The sequence below is a fragment of the Hemitrygon akajei genome, chromosome 5 (genome assembly GCF_048418815.1).
Source record: "Hemitrygon akajei chromosome 5, sHemAka1.3, whole genome shotgun sequence".
Lineage (NCBI taxonomy): Eukaryota > Metazoa > Chordata > Chondrichthyes > Myliobatiformes > Dasyatidae > Hemitrygon > Hemitrygon akajei.
Window position 1 is genome coordinate 154772828 of NC_133128.1, and position 13333 is coordinate 154786160.

Consider the following 13333-nt stretch of genomic DNA (forward strand, 5'->3'; position numbering starts at 1 on the left):
CTTTGATAATAAATTTACTTTGAACATTGAAATTATCTTTCTTTCTTTATCAATCTTTTTATTAATTTAAAAAGAGTACATATATATAAACAAGAAGAGAATTATCTCAAATATCTATATCAATAACAATTCATATAAAAGGTAAAATAAACATTATCAAGATCATACATAGTATTAATCTAATAGTATGTAATAAAGAATAAGATAATCGATTCTCTTATCATTCCATGAAAAGAAGAAAAAAGGTGAAGAAACTTTTATAATTTTAATATACATAAAAAACCCACTAAACAAAAAAAAACAAAAAAAGAGAAAAAAAGAGAACTGGGCAGCTCAAACTGAGAGTGAAAGCAAGAAAAAAGAAAAACTTTCTGATCAAATCCAACATTTCGAGAAGGTAACTGTAAATCAAAGCATATGAAAATATTGAATAAAAGGTTGCCAAGTCTCCTCAAATTTAAAGGATATATCAACTGTCCAACTTCTTATTTCCTCTAAACTTAAACAGGACATAATGGAAGTGAGCCAATAAAGAGCAGTAGGTGGATTAGATGGCTCTCCTAGCCAGTAAAGTTGTAAAAGCTATTAACCATTGAGCGGAAACAGGAATATATCCTGCTTCCGATGGAATGATCCCAAAAACTGCTGTAAGTAAATTCAGTTGTAGATTCAAATTCAAGACATTTGATAAAGTTTTAAAGACTTCTTTCCAAAAATTATCTATCTTGATACAAGCCCAAAACATAAAAGTAGCCACCTCAATATTACATCTGTCGCAAATAGGATTAATATTGGAAAAGATACGGGCTAATTTATCCTTTGATATATGCGCCCGATGCACTACTTTGAACTGTATCAAGGAATTATGGGCACAAATAGATGAAGTATTTAACAAATGAAAAATTTTATCCCATTGATTATCTGAAAGTGACTCTTGAAATTGCAATTCCCACGCAGCTTTAATTTTATCATTAGACAACATATGCAAATTCAATAACCATTTATAAATTATAGCTATCAGTCCTTTTTGAAATGGTTTAACCTGAAAAAGAGTATCTATTATATTGGGTGAATAAGCTGAGGGAAAATTTGGAAGTAAACTAGTAGAAAATTCCTAATTTGTAAATATCTAAAAAAGTGTGCATTAGATAGGTGGTATTTGGCCACTAACTGAGTGAAAGACATTAAACAATTCCCCATAAACAAATCTAAAAAAGTTACTATTCCTTTGGTTTTTCAAATTGAAAAGGTCTGATCGGAAATTGAAGGTCTTAAAAAAATTAAGATGGATTTTACTAGAAAGAACAAAATTATTAAAGTCAAAGAATCTATGAAACTGAAAACAAATTCTTAATGTATGTTTAATAATGGGATTAAGGTCTCGACTACCAATCTTAGAAAGCGAAAAAGGAACTCCCAGTAAAGAGGCCAAAGAATACCCCTTCACCGAGTTTTTCTCCAAATCCACCCATGAAGGACAGTCATGTATGTCTGAGAAATGAATCCAAAAAGAAATATATCGAATATTAATTGCCCAGTAATACATGCTAAAATTTGGCAAAGCCAGACTACCATACTTTTTTAATTTCTGCAGTAAAGGTTAACTCAATCTAGGATTTTTATTATTCCAAATGTAAGCTAGAATTATAGATCAAAAAGGATCTTAACATAGCCGTTGTTTCTTCCCATTCCATACACCTTGCTCATCTTTCCTGTGAATGGAATCTACGGAGCAGTGGAAATAATGATGGATAAACCTTCTATGGGTTTGGGTTGTTACTAGACATGGGCGATATGTGGAAATCTAAAGGAAGGAAGCTGAATAGAATGGAGCTGTTATATCCTGTGAAGCTTTGTGAGAACTTTCAAAGCCTCTGGTGTTGAAATGTGGTTTACATGTCTTTCTCTGAAGAACCAGTAAAGCAGATTGGTTTTGATTAAAATAGCTTGATTTTTGTTTGATTTGTTTACCTCCTAGTTCCTTGCTTTATCTGCATGTATCCTTCCAGACATTTGTAAGTGGGCTGAGAGAGGAAATGCAGGGCATCCTTGGTGGGAAATAATGTTTGTTCACAAGGGTAAGAATTTTCCTCAATTTTCAAGTTAGATATAATATTTGTGTGTTGGAAACAGAGGAAAAATGAAATATTGCTGGATTTTATTGAGGTGGATAAACACTACTCCTGGTACTTGAGCATCACTTGGTGATAATCATCTCCTATCCATATTTATTAGTTCTTTGTCGCACATGGCTTTATGCTAATTATCTACAGAAGCTGTAGGCAGCAAATGATGAGTTATGATAAGTTAATATTCTCTGTGAAGGTTTGGAATAGACCTTCCTGAAATAAAATTATAAATGTTTATAAACTAGTATGATGGAAAAAATGCACATTAGCAATGGAGTGGGATGATACATTGCTTTGAAATGAAGGTAATTGTTTTTGAAGTAAAATATTTTAATACTGTCCAAATTAGCTTACAGAATATTTATATTTATGAATATCATAGTTATGAATTAAATTCTATCAGTATTTGTTTCCAGCATTTAATGTAGTGCTCTTCCTTCTCTGATTATTTTTTTTTAAATAGAAAATTTCAGAGCTCTGGCACAGATAACAATCCTATTAAAAACTTACAGACAGCAGAAATCCTGTGCTTGAATCATATTTAGTGAACAGCCCAGTTGCTATAACTGCTTTAGAAGAAGCCTCTGTGTGAATTGAAATAGATGAGTCTGGGCATGGCAGATATTATCATGATTTTAAAGGATTTTAATTTCACTAAATGAAACTGCTATTTGTTTGAAGTCTAAAGATAGAACGACTGACTTTTCGATTAGAGGTTTGGCATATTGACAACCTCTTAAATTTCTAGCATGAGTCACGAACATGAATTCCTTCTTAAAGCTCAGCAGGTGGCTTAGAGAGAATAGGAAACACTGTTCATAAAGTTTAGTTCAAAGCCTTGTCTCTGATTTACTTCAGCATGGATCTTTCATACCAGGGTGTTTTCAGGAAAGTGTATGTTTGCAGAAAAATTGTGTATGTAGGGAATAAATAAACATTCAGTTTCTCAGTATTTCAGGAATTTCCTTGATTGGCATTGGATATGTGTTCACTTCATTCATCTCCTAAGCAAAGGAGTCTGTTTTGAGAATATGTTAGAACACTTTTGATGGATTTTTGAATGGAAATTTGTAAATTATATTTGCTGCTGCTATTTGGGAAACACATTTAACTGTTGGATTTAGTGTGAAATCCAGGGTCTACTGAATCAGTACCTTTCTAGATTTTAAATGAACCAGGGTTAGTAATGGTAAGGTTCCGAGGTACGGTTTGTATCCCCCGTATTTTGTCTGGGATCTCCTCATGGCTGAACTTATTCCAATGATGGATATTTCAGGTAGGTTCAAGGTTGGTTCCTTAGTGCATGATGAATTAGCTGACCACAGTCTAACAAGGATATCTTGGGGCTCAGTGCCCTACATGAGTATGAGGAAATGCAGATTAATGGAGTGTACTTGCTCAAAATGTGATAATTTCTGTTCTGGTTCATTGAAAGAGCTGTTAAATTAGTTTTAATCTTTTTTCTCCACAAGGCTGAAAATGTTTCCTACCAAAGAGATAACCAATTTGCTTTTGGAAGTTGCCGTTGAATTTGTTTTGATAATCATTTCAACTAGCACCTTACAGATTATAAGAACATACTGTGTAAAACATATTCCTCTCATCTTCTCTTTGGTTTTAATTATCTTAAATCTGCTTCCTCTGGTTATTAATCTCTTTCAGCACAGCATCTTTGTCAACCTCCATCCCCTCCCACTAAAATCTCCAGGTAGGTGGAAACACCACGTCATTTACAGGAATTCTGAGAATACAGTATTCCCATTTGGAATGAGGCAAGGAAAGGATTGCTTTGTGCAAAATATATCCTAATCATCACTTGGTGTTTGAGTCTTCCAACCTGATACTGGTCACTGGGCAGCTTATTAGAGGGTGACGAGTACACATGAAACCCAAAAGGTCAATTCTTGCAGGGAAGGTAATGTGGTACACTGCTTGTGTGGTGTACTTTAATAATCAATGTAATTGGCTTCATCTTTCTTCTTGAACTGTAAGTCAAAAATCTAGTATGATTTAAAAAGATGGTTCAGAAAGAGAATGTGATATGGGGTTTACGTCACTATAAACGATGATCATATATCTCTATATTTCCTTATTAGCAGGAGGCAGCACAGTTTTATGCAGGGGAGGTAATTTCTCATTAATGTAATGGAATTTTTGAGGAGGTAATCAAGACTGACTAAGGCAGGGTGGTCGATTTTGGCTATGTGGACTTTAAGGCTTCTTTCAAGATCTCGCGTGGTCAGTGGTTCCATATAGGGCACCACGTTAGCAGAGTGATTATAGCATGATGTAATAGCACACTATTATAATGGCAGCAGTCCAAGTTCATTTCTGCTGCTCTCTGAATGTTTGTACATTCTGTCTGGGACTGCATGGGTTTCTTCTGAGTGCTCTGGTTTCCGCCCACATTCTAAAGACATATGCGTTAGTAGGTTAATTGGTCACATGGATGTAAATGGGTGGCACAGGCTCGTTGGGCTGGGAGGGCTTGCCACCGTGCTGTATCTCTAAATAAATAAGGTTAAGGCGCAAGGCATCCAAGGAATGATGGTGAACTGGGTGATAGGAGGCAGAGCATAGTTTTGGATTAATATCTTTTCTTTCCATTAATATTTTTAATGGAAGTCGGGGATCAGTGCTGAGAATTTTGTTGTTTCTAATGTGTATAACTGACTAGGATGTGAATGAGTTTGCTAAGTTTACAGATTACACAAAAATTGGTTGAGTCATAGATTACAAAGGAGATTGTTTAAAGCTGGATAGGTCAGATGGTGGAGTGGTTTTAGATAGAATTCAGATAGAAGTTAGTGTGAGTTAATGCACTTTGGGAAATCAAATTAAGTTCAGACATACAAAGTAAATGGCAGGGATCTTAGGAATATTGATGGGCATAAAGTCTTTCAGGAGCAAGTCCATAACTCTGAAAGTGGGACATTGGTAGACAGGGTATATAAAAATATATTTGGCATGATTGCCTTCATGGGCCAAGGCATTTAGGGTTGGAACACCATGTTGCAATTGTATGAAATGTTCGTTAGATGGCACTTAAGAGTATTGTGTACAGCTCTGTTTACTGCTTCACAGGAAAGATGTAGTGGCCACAGAGTGATTGCAGAAGAGATATATTATGATGTTGCCTGGAATGGAGAGTCGTTGTTATAAGGTGATAGGCTGGGTTTATTCACACTAGAATGTAAGAAGCTGAGGGGTGACTGCACAGGGATTTGCAATGTTGAGGAGCATAGAGTCTTTTCCCCAGGGCAGGGGAGTCTAGAACTAGTTCAAGGTGAAAAGGAAGAGATTTAAGAGAGATCTCAGGGCAAGTTTTTCACTTGGAGGAAAGAGCTTACAGAAGGCTCTTGGCTAGATTCTTGGAAGAGAGTAGAGGGATACATGGCAACTTTGGAAAACTGGTATTAGCAAAGATTGGCACATTGGTTGGCATGGATAAGTGGGGTGTATGGACCTGTTTTCTATGTTATATGTTTTGGTGATTCTCTCTGATTAGGGTACCCATAGCAAAAGTGTAGTATTTGTTCTGTTGCTGAAAATAGAAGTGCACAGGACTGCTTATCCACCGTTTTGCAGGAACTGAAGAGTTCCAGATGGATTTTGCACCAATGTGAAAATATATCTGGAGCCAGATATGTCTCTGCCATGAGAGAAAGTCTGGGTTCTTATTTAACAATAGGTACAGGAAGAATGACTGTACATAATGTGATGACTTCTTGTAAAGGCCAATCCATAGCTCATTTTAGTGTGATCATGTGTGGAAATAAACAGAATCTCAGATTGGGAAGGGATGTGAACTTGAGTATTAGGTCTGATCCCCAGATTTATGGTAGTATTCTCACAGAGGTAATATGCACAATGTGGTTGTTTCCTAATTATTTTAGTAGCGTGTTGTGCCTGTTTAGTGCAAAAGCTTGGAAACGAATGTCCTTCTGTCACCTAAAGTCCGTATCCCTTGGGAATTGGGTATTGCCTGGGGAGTATTTTGTTACCTTTCTACCTGCTCAATAAAATGGGTAAAAATGCTGAGTTAATTAAAAAAAACTGCAGATATGTGAAATCTGAAAAGACTAGAATTACATCAGCCACCCTAACCTCATCCCATCAAACTCATTCCCCCACCCTCTCTGCATTTTCAACTCACTTCCTCTGTTCTGACGAAGAGTCCTTAAGCTGAAAGATAACTCTTTTTCTCTTTTCACCAATGCAGCACGATCTGCTGAATTTATTTTCACATTTTCTGTGAAAATGCTTTATTTACTTAACTGGATTTTCAAATGTGTCTGGCAATATTGCAACTTTTTGGATGGATTCAAGTGGTGAAAACAGCGTAACAATTTGTATTAAATTGTAACCTACTTTTGACTGAATGTGCAACCAGCCATATGTGTTTTAGTTTCTGCCCTCCTAGCTGGCAGTAGGATTGAAATGGAAAGGAAAGCAGTGAAAACCATCACCAGTCTCACAATTTTTAAAATGAAAGTTGCACCATTGATGCATGTGTCAGGTCCTGACTGTTTCTCTTGCTTTTCTCGATTTTGTTGAAGGTTCTCAATCGTTTTGAGTCCACTGTGCATTACCATTTTCTTTTCATTAATGATAGCCACTTCTCTCAATGGAGGTGAGCATTTTAGAGTTCAAAGTAAATTTATTCTCAAAGTGCATACATGTCACGATATACAACCCTGAGATTCATTTCCTTTTGGGCATTCACAGTAAATAAAAAGAAGCAATAGAATCATTAAAAATCTAATGCAATTTTGTAAACTGCAAGGAATTAATCTGCTACCTATAAGGAAACAAATTGGTGTGCTCTGTAGTTTGTGATATCTGCAACACCTCTTGACTATTTTAATGTCAGTCTTGAGTTGATTCATTTGGTGTCACAAGTGGATTAACTGAAATAGGAATTCAAGGAAAATGTGTTATTGCAATGTGTGTTAAACTCTTGATAATATATAGAGTAAACAGTCTCTTGTAGTATGATTCTCTCCTAGCCAAATGCAGTAGAGAAAACTTTTTGTAGCTTGAAAGGTCGGCTGCATCAGGTGAAAAGGGGTGGTGGGAATTCCTCAAGTTAGAAATAACATGAAAATAACAGCCAAACTGAATAAAGTAACTTAATTGCTTCTAGTCCTGATTATTGTAGTTACTACCTCAACTCCATGAAGGAGAAATGTTTTTTTGCGTATCTGTGCCACTCATGCTCTGCAAGTTACAAGCAAATAATGCCATGTCTTGGTGTTTATTATTGTCAAACATTTTGTGACCAATCCTGTCTCTTCTTGTTGATAATTCACTTAAATTCAATAATAGTTCACTTGATCAATATGGGGAAGTATTTTCCAAAGTGTTGTGTGACATGAGGTTTCTGTCTGATTCTTTTGATTGATCTGCATTTTTCTCAGCATAGCATGAGGTCCCAATGATTCTTGCAAACTGGATGTGTGTACATCAATTTCCTTTCATTGGTGGTTTTCTTTTAGGGGCAAATTTACTTGGCACAGTGTTCAAATAATAGGTTTAATAGGATTTCTGTCCTTGTTTGTCATCCCTGAGGGAGGTGACGTGAACTGGGTGTAAGAGTGCTGTAGTATGAATAGCCTGGTGCACTTGCAAAATAATACACTTCCATTTTACATTCTTCTGGCTGTGAATTTGAGACATTGAGTTGACAAACATTCAATGTTATCACAGTGTACTATAGTTTAAAAATGATTCTTTAGTTATTTATATACATCGTTTCTGAGGTAGCTACTGAACAGGAGCCAGATTGCTCATGTTAATTTTGTTTTTCAAATGAGTGTCTGAATTGTTTTTGAGTTGCAAACCTCTACTATTTGTATGGCACTTCTAATGTTCCAAAATCTACCAAAGATGCTTCACAACGATATTATCAGATTAGCGGTGGATCATTTAAGGATTTGTATTTGGTTGCATGAACAGAAGATTGATCAAAGAGGAGTGCTTTAAAAAGAGCACAGTGAACTTGAACAGTTAAGTTGTTTAAAGAGTGGATTTAGAGTTAACAGGATAAAATGTTGATCATATGATCCTATTTGCGGGCATTATTGAAATATGTTGCAATTAAATTTCTATCTCAGAGGATAGCCATTGATTTCTCTAACTTTGGTAACCACTCTCCTCTGTTTTCCACCCTCCATCCTTGTTTTCCCTTATCCCACTAGTCCCTTTAACTCTTCTCTTTTCCCTCCCCATCCTCCCAATCTACCCATCGCCTTCTAACGGTTCCTCTTCTCACCTCCTTCTCAATTCCATGGTGCATTGTCCTTTCCTGTCAGATTCTATCTTCTTCAGCCCTTTGTCACTTCCACTTATTGCTTCTCAGCTTCCGATATTACTCCCGCTCTCCGTTGCCTAGCTATCTTCCTCTGCTCAACAGAATTCACCTATCACCCACCAACTTTTGCTCCAGTTCCTTTCATACTGCTTATCTCTGCTCTTTCCAGTCCCGATGAAGGGTTTCAACCCAAAACATTCACTGCCCATTTCCCTCCATAGATGCTCCTTGACCTTCTGGGTTCCTCCAGCATTTTTTGTGCTTCGTTCCAGGTTTTCAGCATTTGCAGTTTTTCTCTTGTCCTCATTATGCTACTCAGTCCACAGGGATTCACGTAGAGTGCAATCAGCCTCTCCAATGATTTGATACTCTGTCACTAGACTCACTGGTGAGGAGGGAGGTCAGATTTGCTATCGTCTGACCTCCAGCTTGCTGTGGAACCATTTGGACATGATTTCAGATGGAATATGATCCACTTGGAGCTGACTCACTGCCCTTTGGAGCTCTCATGGATCAGTGAGATCTGACCCATTAAAAGCCTGCATTTCTGGATGCCAGTTCAGTGCACCATTCTAGTCATTGTGCTCCTTTCCCTTTACCTGTTAACATTGGTTTCACTTTGTAAGATTGACCTTTGCCTCTTCAAAAGCTGGTAAGTACAGAGACATTTTTTTTGATAATTTTCTCCTAGTATTGTCACTTCATTGTAAGTGTCAGAACGTATGGTGAACTGTAGATTATTTTGAGAAGTTTTGACAATGGTGACCATATTTTGCAGAAAGATTACAAGTTCACTTCTATAAAACACATCTTCTGAAGTTTGTAGTATTTGATCGATTGTTATGAGAGGAAATGGGCAAATTTTGATTAATTCCTTTTGCTTAGATGACTTGAACCAAACCTAGACACTGTCGGATTTTCTCTGTGACTTATGAAGGCTGAACTGCTGTGTTGTTCAATGAATAATTAAAAGCATGCGGACACAGTACTGCTAAGGAACTGGAAGCTCGGTGAGCACCATTTTCTTGAATGAATTAGCAATTTTTAGGATTGAGCAACAGGCACCCGTTCATTTTTGACAGCAGAGTTACATTTTAGCATCTGACTTTTAATTTGGAATTCAAAAATACTTGATGTTGATTTTCTCTGGATAGGCTTAAATCACATTAAAATTATAGCAACAGACTGTCTCCAAGCCATAAATATTTTCAAACATTTGGTCGCAGAGCTGTGGTAGTTGTGGATCAATATTTCCAAATGTTTGTACAGTACAGTCAATTTTTGCCTTTCACATTTTTTTAAATTACCATCATTTTGGGTGGTAGAGAAAAAGTCTTTTGTTACAGACTGGCAATGCAATTGGATTAACCTTTAAAAGCTGGATTTTATTTTACCAAGTAGAAGAGATTGAGGTTACTCATTTCCTATTTTTTTTAAAGAATTGCTTCTTCCTGGGAATAGATCTGTGGGAATTTGTCCAAAGGGTATTTCTTGAAATTGAAGCTGCATTGTTAAAATGAGATATATTTAATGGCTCTGTTTGTACATTCTGTAAAGTCAGTGTTTAAATCAACACTGTGTCTGAGGCAGATTTCACACCAAAGAACATGGATGCAGGGTAGCATAGTCTGGTAAGGATATCACAGTATTTTCTTGGAGAGCAAAGAAAAGTAAGTAGTATTGTAGTAGGTATCTTATTATATATGTATAAGATATGAAAGTAAAAGAAAAGTATGGCTACATTTCTTATTTTCTTTAGAAAATTGACTAATTAAACCTGCTTATTCTCTTGTCCATGGTAAAAGCCTGTACTTGCATTGTTGAACTAAGGATGGCTTTCAGTGTCTACTAAATCCAGGGTTCCTGTTGTGATTAACAGAGTTACTCGTAAACATCAGTGAATCCTTGGAATAGCTCATAGAGAGAAGTTCGTACATGATGGACTGTGGCAGTGCTTTGGGGTGGCTGTAGGCAGGTAGGGGCTGAGACTGTGGTGGAAAAGGGTTCAAGTTTGATGAGATTTCAAAGGGAACACATTACTAGGCAATGGGGTTAGGGCAGAGAAAGTATTAAGTATAAAGTCAGATTTTCACCTCAAATTTTTCACCATTTTTTTCCCTAGGGAATTCCTATAAAGAATGTCCAGTGTAGACATTTTTGAAGTGTTCCCAATCTTGCCTGTTCTGCCAGTTGAGAGCCCAAGCACCAGTGTCAATCGACACCCATTTATGGCTTGAGAGGAGATCAAAAAGTTCCAAGCTCCTTTATTCTACGCTTCCTCTTGCTAAGATAATATGACACTCTCGGGTCCTTTCTAACTGCTGGTTGTGGAGTTCACTGGGCAGCAATTGTTGATATCTTACTTGAATTTTAGAGGTTAACAACTGTACAATGTTTGAGTTCCATTGGGAGAGAAGCTTGTGACTGAGGTTACCTTGGTAATGAAAAACTTGATTATCGTTTCCCACATGATGTATTGTAAATTTTAGTTCCTAGAAAGAAAACATGCTAGGAGAGAGATTAAGACATCATTCCTAGCTGCTTTTTTTCTTCAAATCTGTTGAAAGTGTAATATAATCAGGTATAATTGTTATGTTTTCACCTTGGAGCTGCTCATGGGAACAATTGCCAATCAAAAGCAGTAGATACTGCTCTGGTCTTCTTCCTGGGCAGTCCCTCGGGGTCAAGGATGACTTGTATCCACTTGGTTTCAAAACAGGTGATCAGGCTATTGTGCAACTCGTAGGTATTGCAGGAGGTGGTGGACAGTGTGGTTGGTGGATAGTTTCTGAAGAGGTTTTTATTGCTGCTTTGTGTCTTCCTGATGAAACAAATCAAGGTTCTCAGTGCCTTACTAGATGTTCCTTCTACAATTGTGATTGGTCACAAGGTAGAGAGTCCCACAAGTTAGTGAGGATGTAACAATTTGCTGAGGCTTCTTTGAAGTATTCCCTGTCTCTGGTAATGACCTGCCATGATGGAACTTAGAGTAGAGTGAGAGAGAGAGAGAGTGTGTGTGTGTGTGTGTGCACGCGCGCGCTACTATTTTGGTCTGGGAGAGACTGTTATATTGTTATCATCAATATAATTTAGTACAATTTCATGGTTGTGCTGCAAAATCTGAAATCATTTTGTAGGCTATTTTTATTTTTGCTTATGTTGATGAGATTCTAATTTTGCTGTTTTGATTTCTTCTACTTGTATATCTATATTCAAATGTTATGCAGAGATATTAGCAAAGCATTTTTTAGCTTCTTCATTGCCAAGGAATTTGAAGTAATTACTGGTGTGCATATTTAATTATTTTGCTTTTTCAATTGTATTATCTTGCATTATGGATATTCATTGCATTGGGTATAATTTGACATGAACTGTATTGAGATGTGCACTGTAAAGTTAAAGTTTAAAGTTAAGTTAACTTTAAGTTAAGCTTAAAGTTCATTGAAGGCTTAAAAATTGTTCAATTGTCAAAGCAGTTTTTATGATTAAAATTTTCCTGCTATCTGGATTCCTGCTTTACAAATCTATTTTAGTTTAGCTGGATAAAAATAAATGTATTGTACATTTCCAGGTATATTTTTTATACACACTTTTTTTTCTTTTAAAGACGAAATCTCTCCGGGAAATGTATGGGACTCCAAAAATCGAGGTGTAAATGGAACCCAGAAAGGGCAAATTGTGTGGCGGATTGAGCCTGGTCCATACTTTATGGAGGGTAAGAATAAATTACTTTGTACTTTGTGATTCTAAAGGCAACCATATAAGCTGCTTTTGTACAAAATTTTTAATGGCACTAAATATCCCGTGGCTTTCTCAGAACGTAATCAAATCAAGTTTGATTCTAGGTCGCTCAAGAAAACATTGCAAATGTTGATTTAAAAAATTGGGGTTTTAAGGAGCATCAGAAAGGAAAATCATTTGAGAACTGGCAAAGGCAATGAATCCTTTAAAACATCCAGCAAAGTTGATGAAGGCATGACTACATGGACTCAAGAAAGGGAAATGACAAGGTTCTGCATCGGTGGTTGGTCATGAAGATTTCAGTTTCTTGGTATTCAAGCTGAGGTAGTAAATTGGATTAGACATTGGCTTTGTGGGAGAAGCCAGAGAATGGTAATAGATGGATGCCTCTCTGACTGGAGGCATGTGACTAGTGGAGTGCCACAGGGATCAGTGCTGGGTCCTTGTTATTTATCATATATAATCACTGATCTGTATGATAATGTGGTTAACTGGAACAGAAAAATTGCAGATGACCCCAAGATTGGGGACAGTGAGGAAGACTATCAGAGCTTCCAGCAGGATCTGCACCAGCTGGAAGAATGGCAGATGAATTTAATGCAGACAAGTATGAGGTGTTGTGTTTTGGTAGGACCAACCAGGGCAGGTCTTGCATAGGGAATGGTGGTGCGGTAGAACAAAGGGACCTGGGAACACAGGTCTGGGAATAGGGTCATAAAGAAAGCTTTTAGCACATTGGCCTTCATAAATCAAAGTATTATGTGCAGGAGATGGGATGTTGTGTTGAAGTTGTACAAAGGATTCATTGTTTTAGCCTGCTGTTGCCCATACAGAATGTATTTCTTCTTATCTTAACTCTACTCTCCTTGTCCAGTCCCACATCACTAATCTCCTTCAGTTTCCAATTTCCTGGCGCTTGCCATCTCATCTTCATAATGGATGTCCAGTCCACCTGGACCTTCATCCCAGGGTGTGGGGAACTTCCACTTCTTTCTTGAACAGAGACTCAATCACTTCCTTCCATCACTATCCTCTTTTACCCCTTCTTAAATTAAATAACTTCTTCAACTCCACTGACCCTTTCTAAGTGAAAGGCGTAGCTTTGGGAATTGGCATGGGTCTGTCTCCTCATTGGTTATATGGAACAGTC

At 37.0% G+C, this 13333-nt stretch overlaps 1 protein-coding gene across 10 annotated transcripts in view; it reads left to right on the forward strand.

Annotated features, from left to right (window-relative positions):
• LOC140728349 (E3 ubiquitin-protein ligase HECW2-like) overlaps positions 1 to 13333 on the forward strand; it is a 318336-nt gene that overhangs the window by 145460 nt on the left and 159543 nt on the right. For all 10 annotated transcript variants that reach the window (XM_073046945.1, XM_073046950.1, XM_073046949.1 and 7 more), the window contains one exon: positions 12050 to 12157. In XM_073046945.1, coding sequence (XP_072903046.1) covers positions 12050 to 12157 — 108 coding nt within the window. The remainder of the gene's footprint in view (positions 1 to 12049; positions 12158 to 13333) is intronic.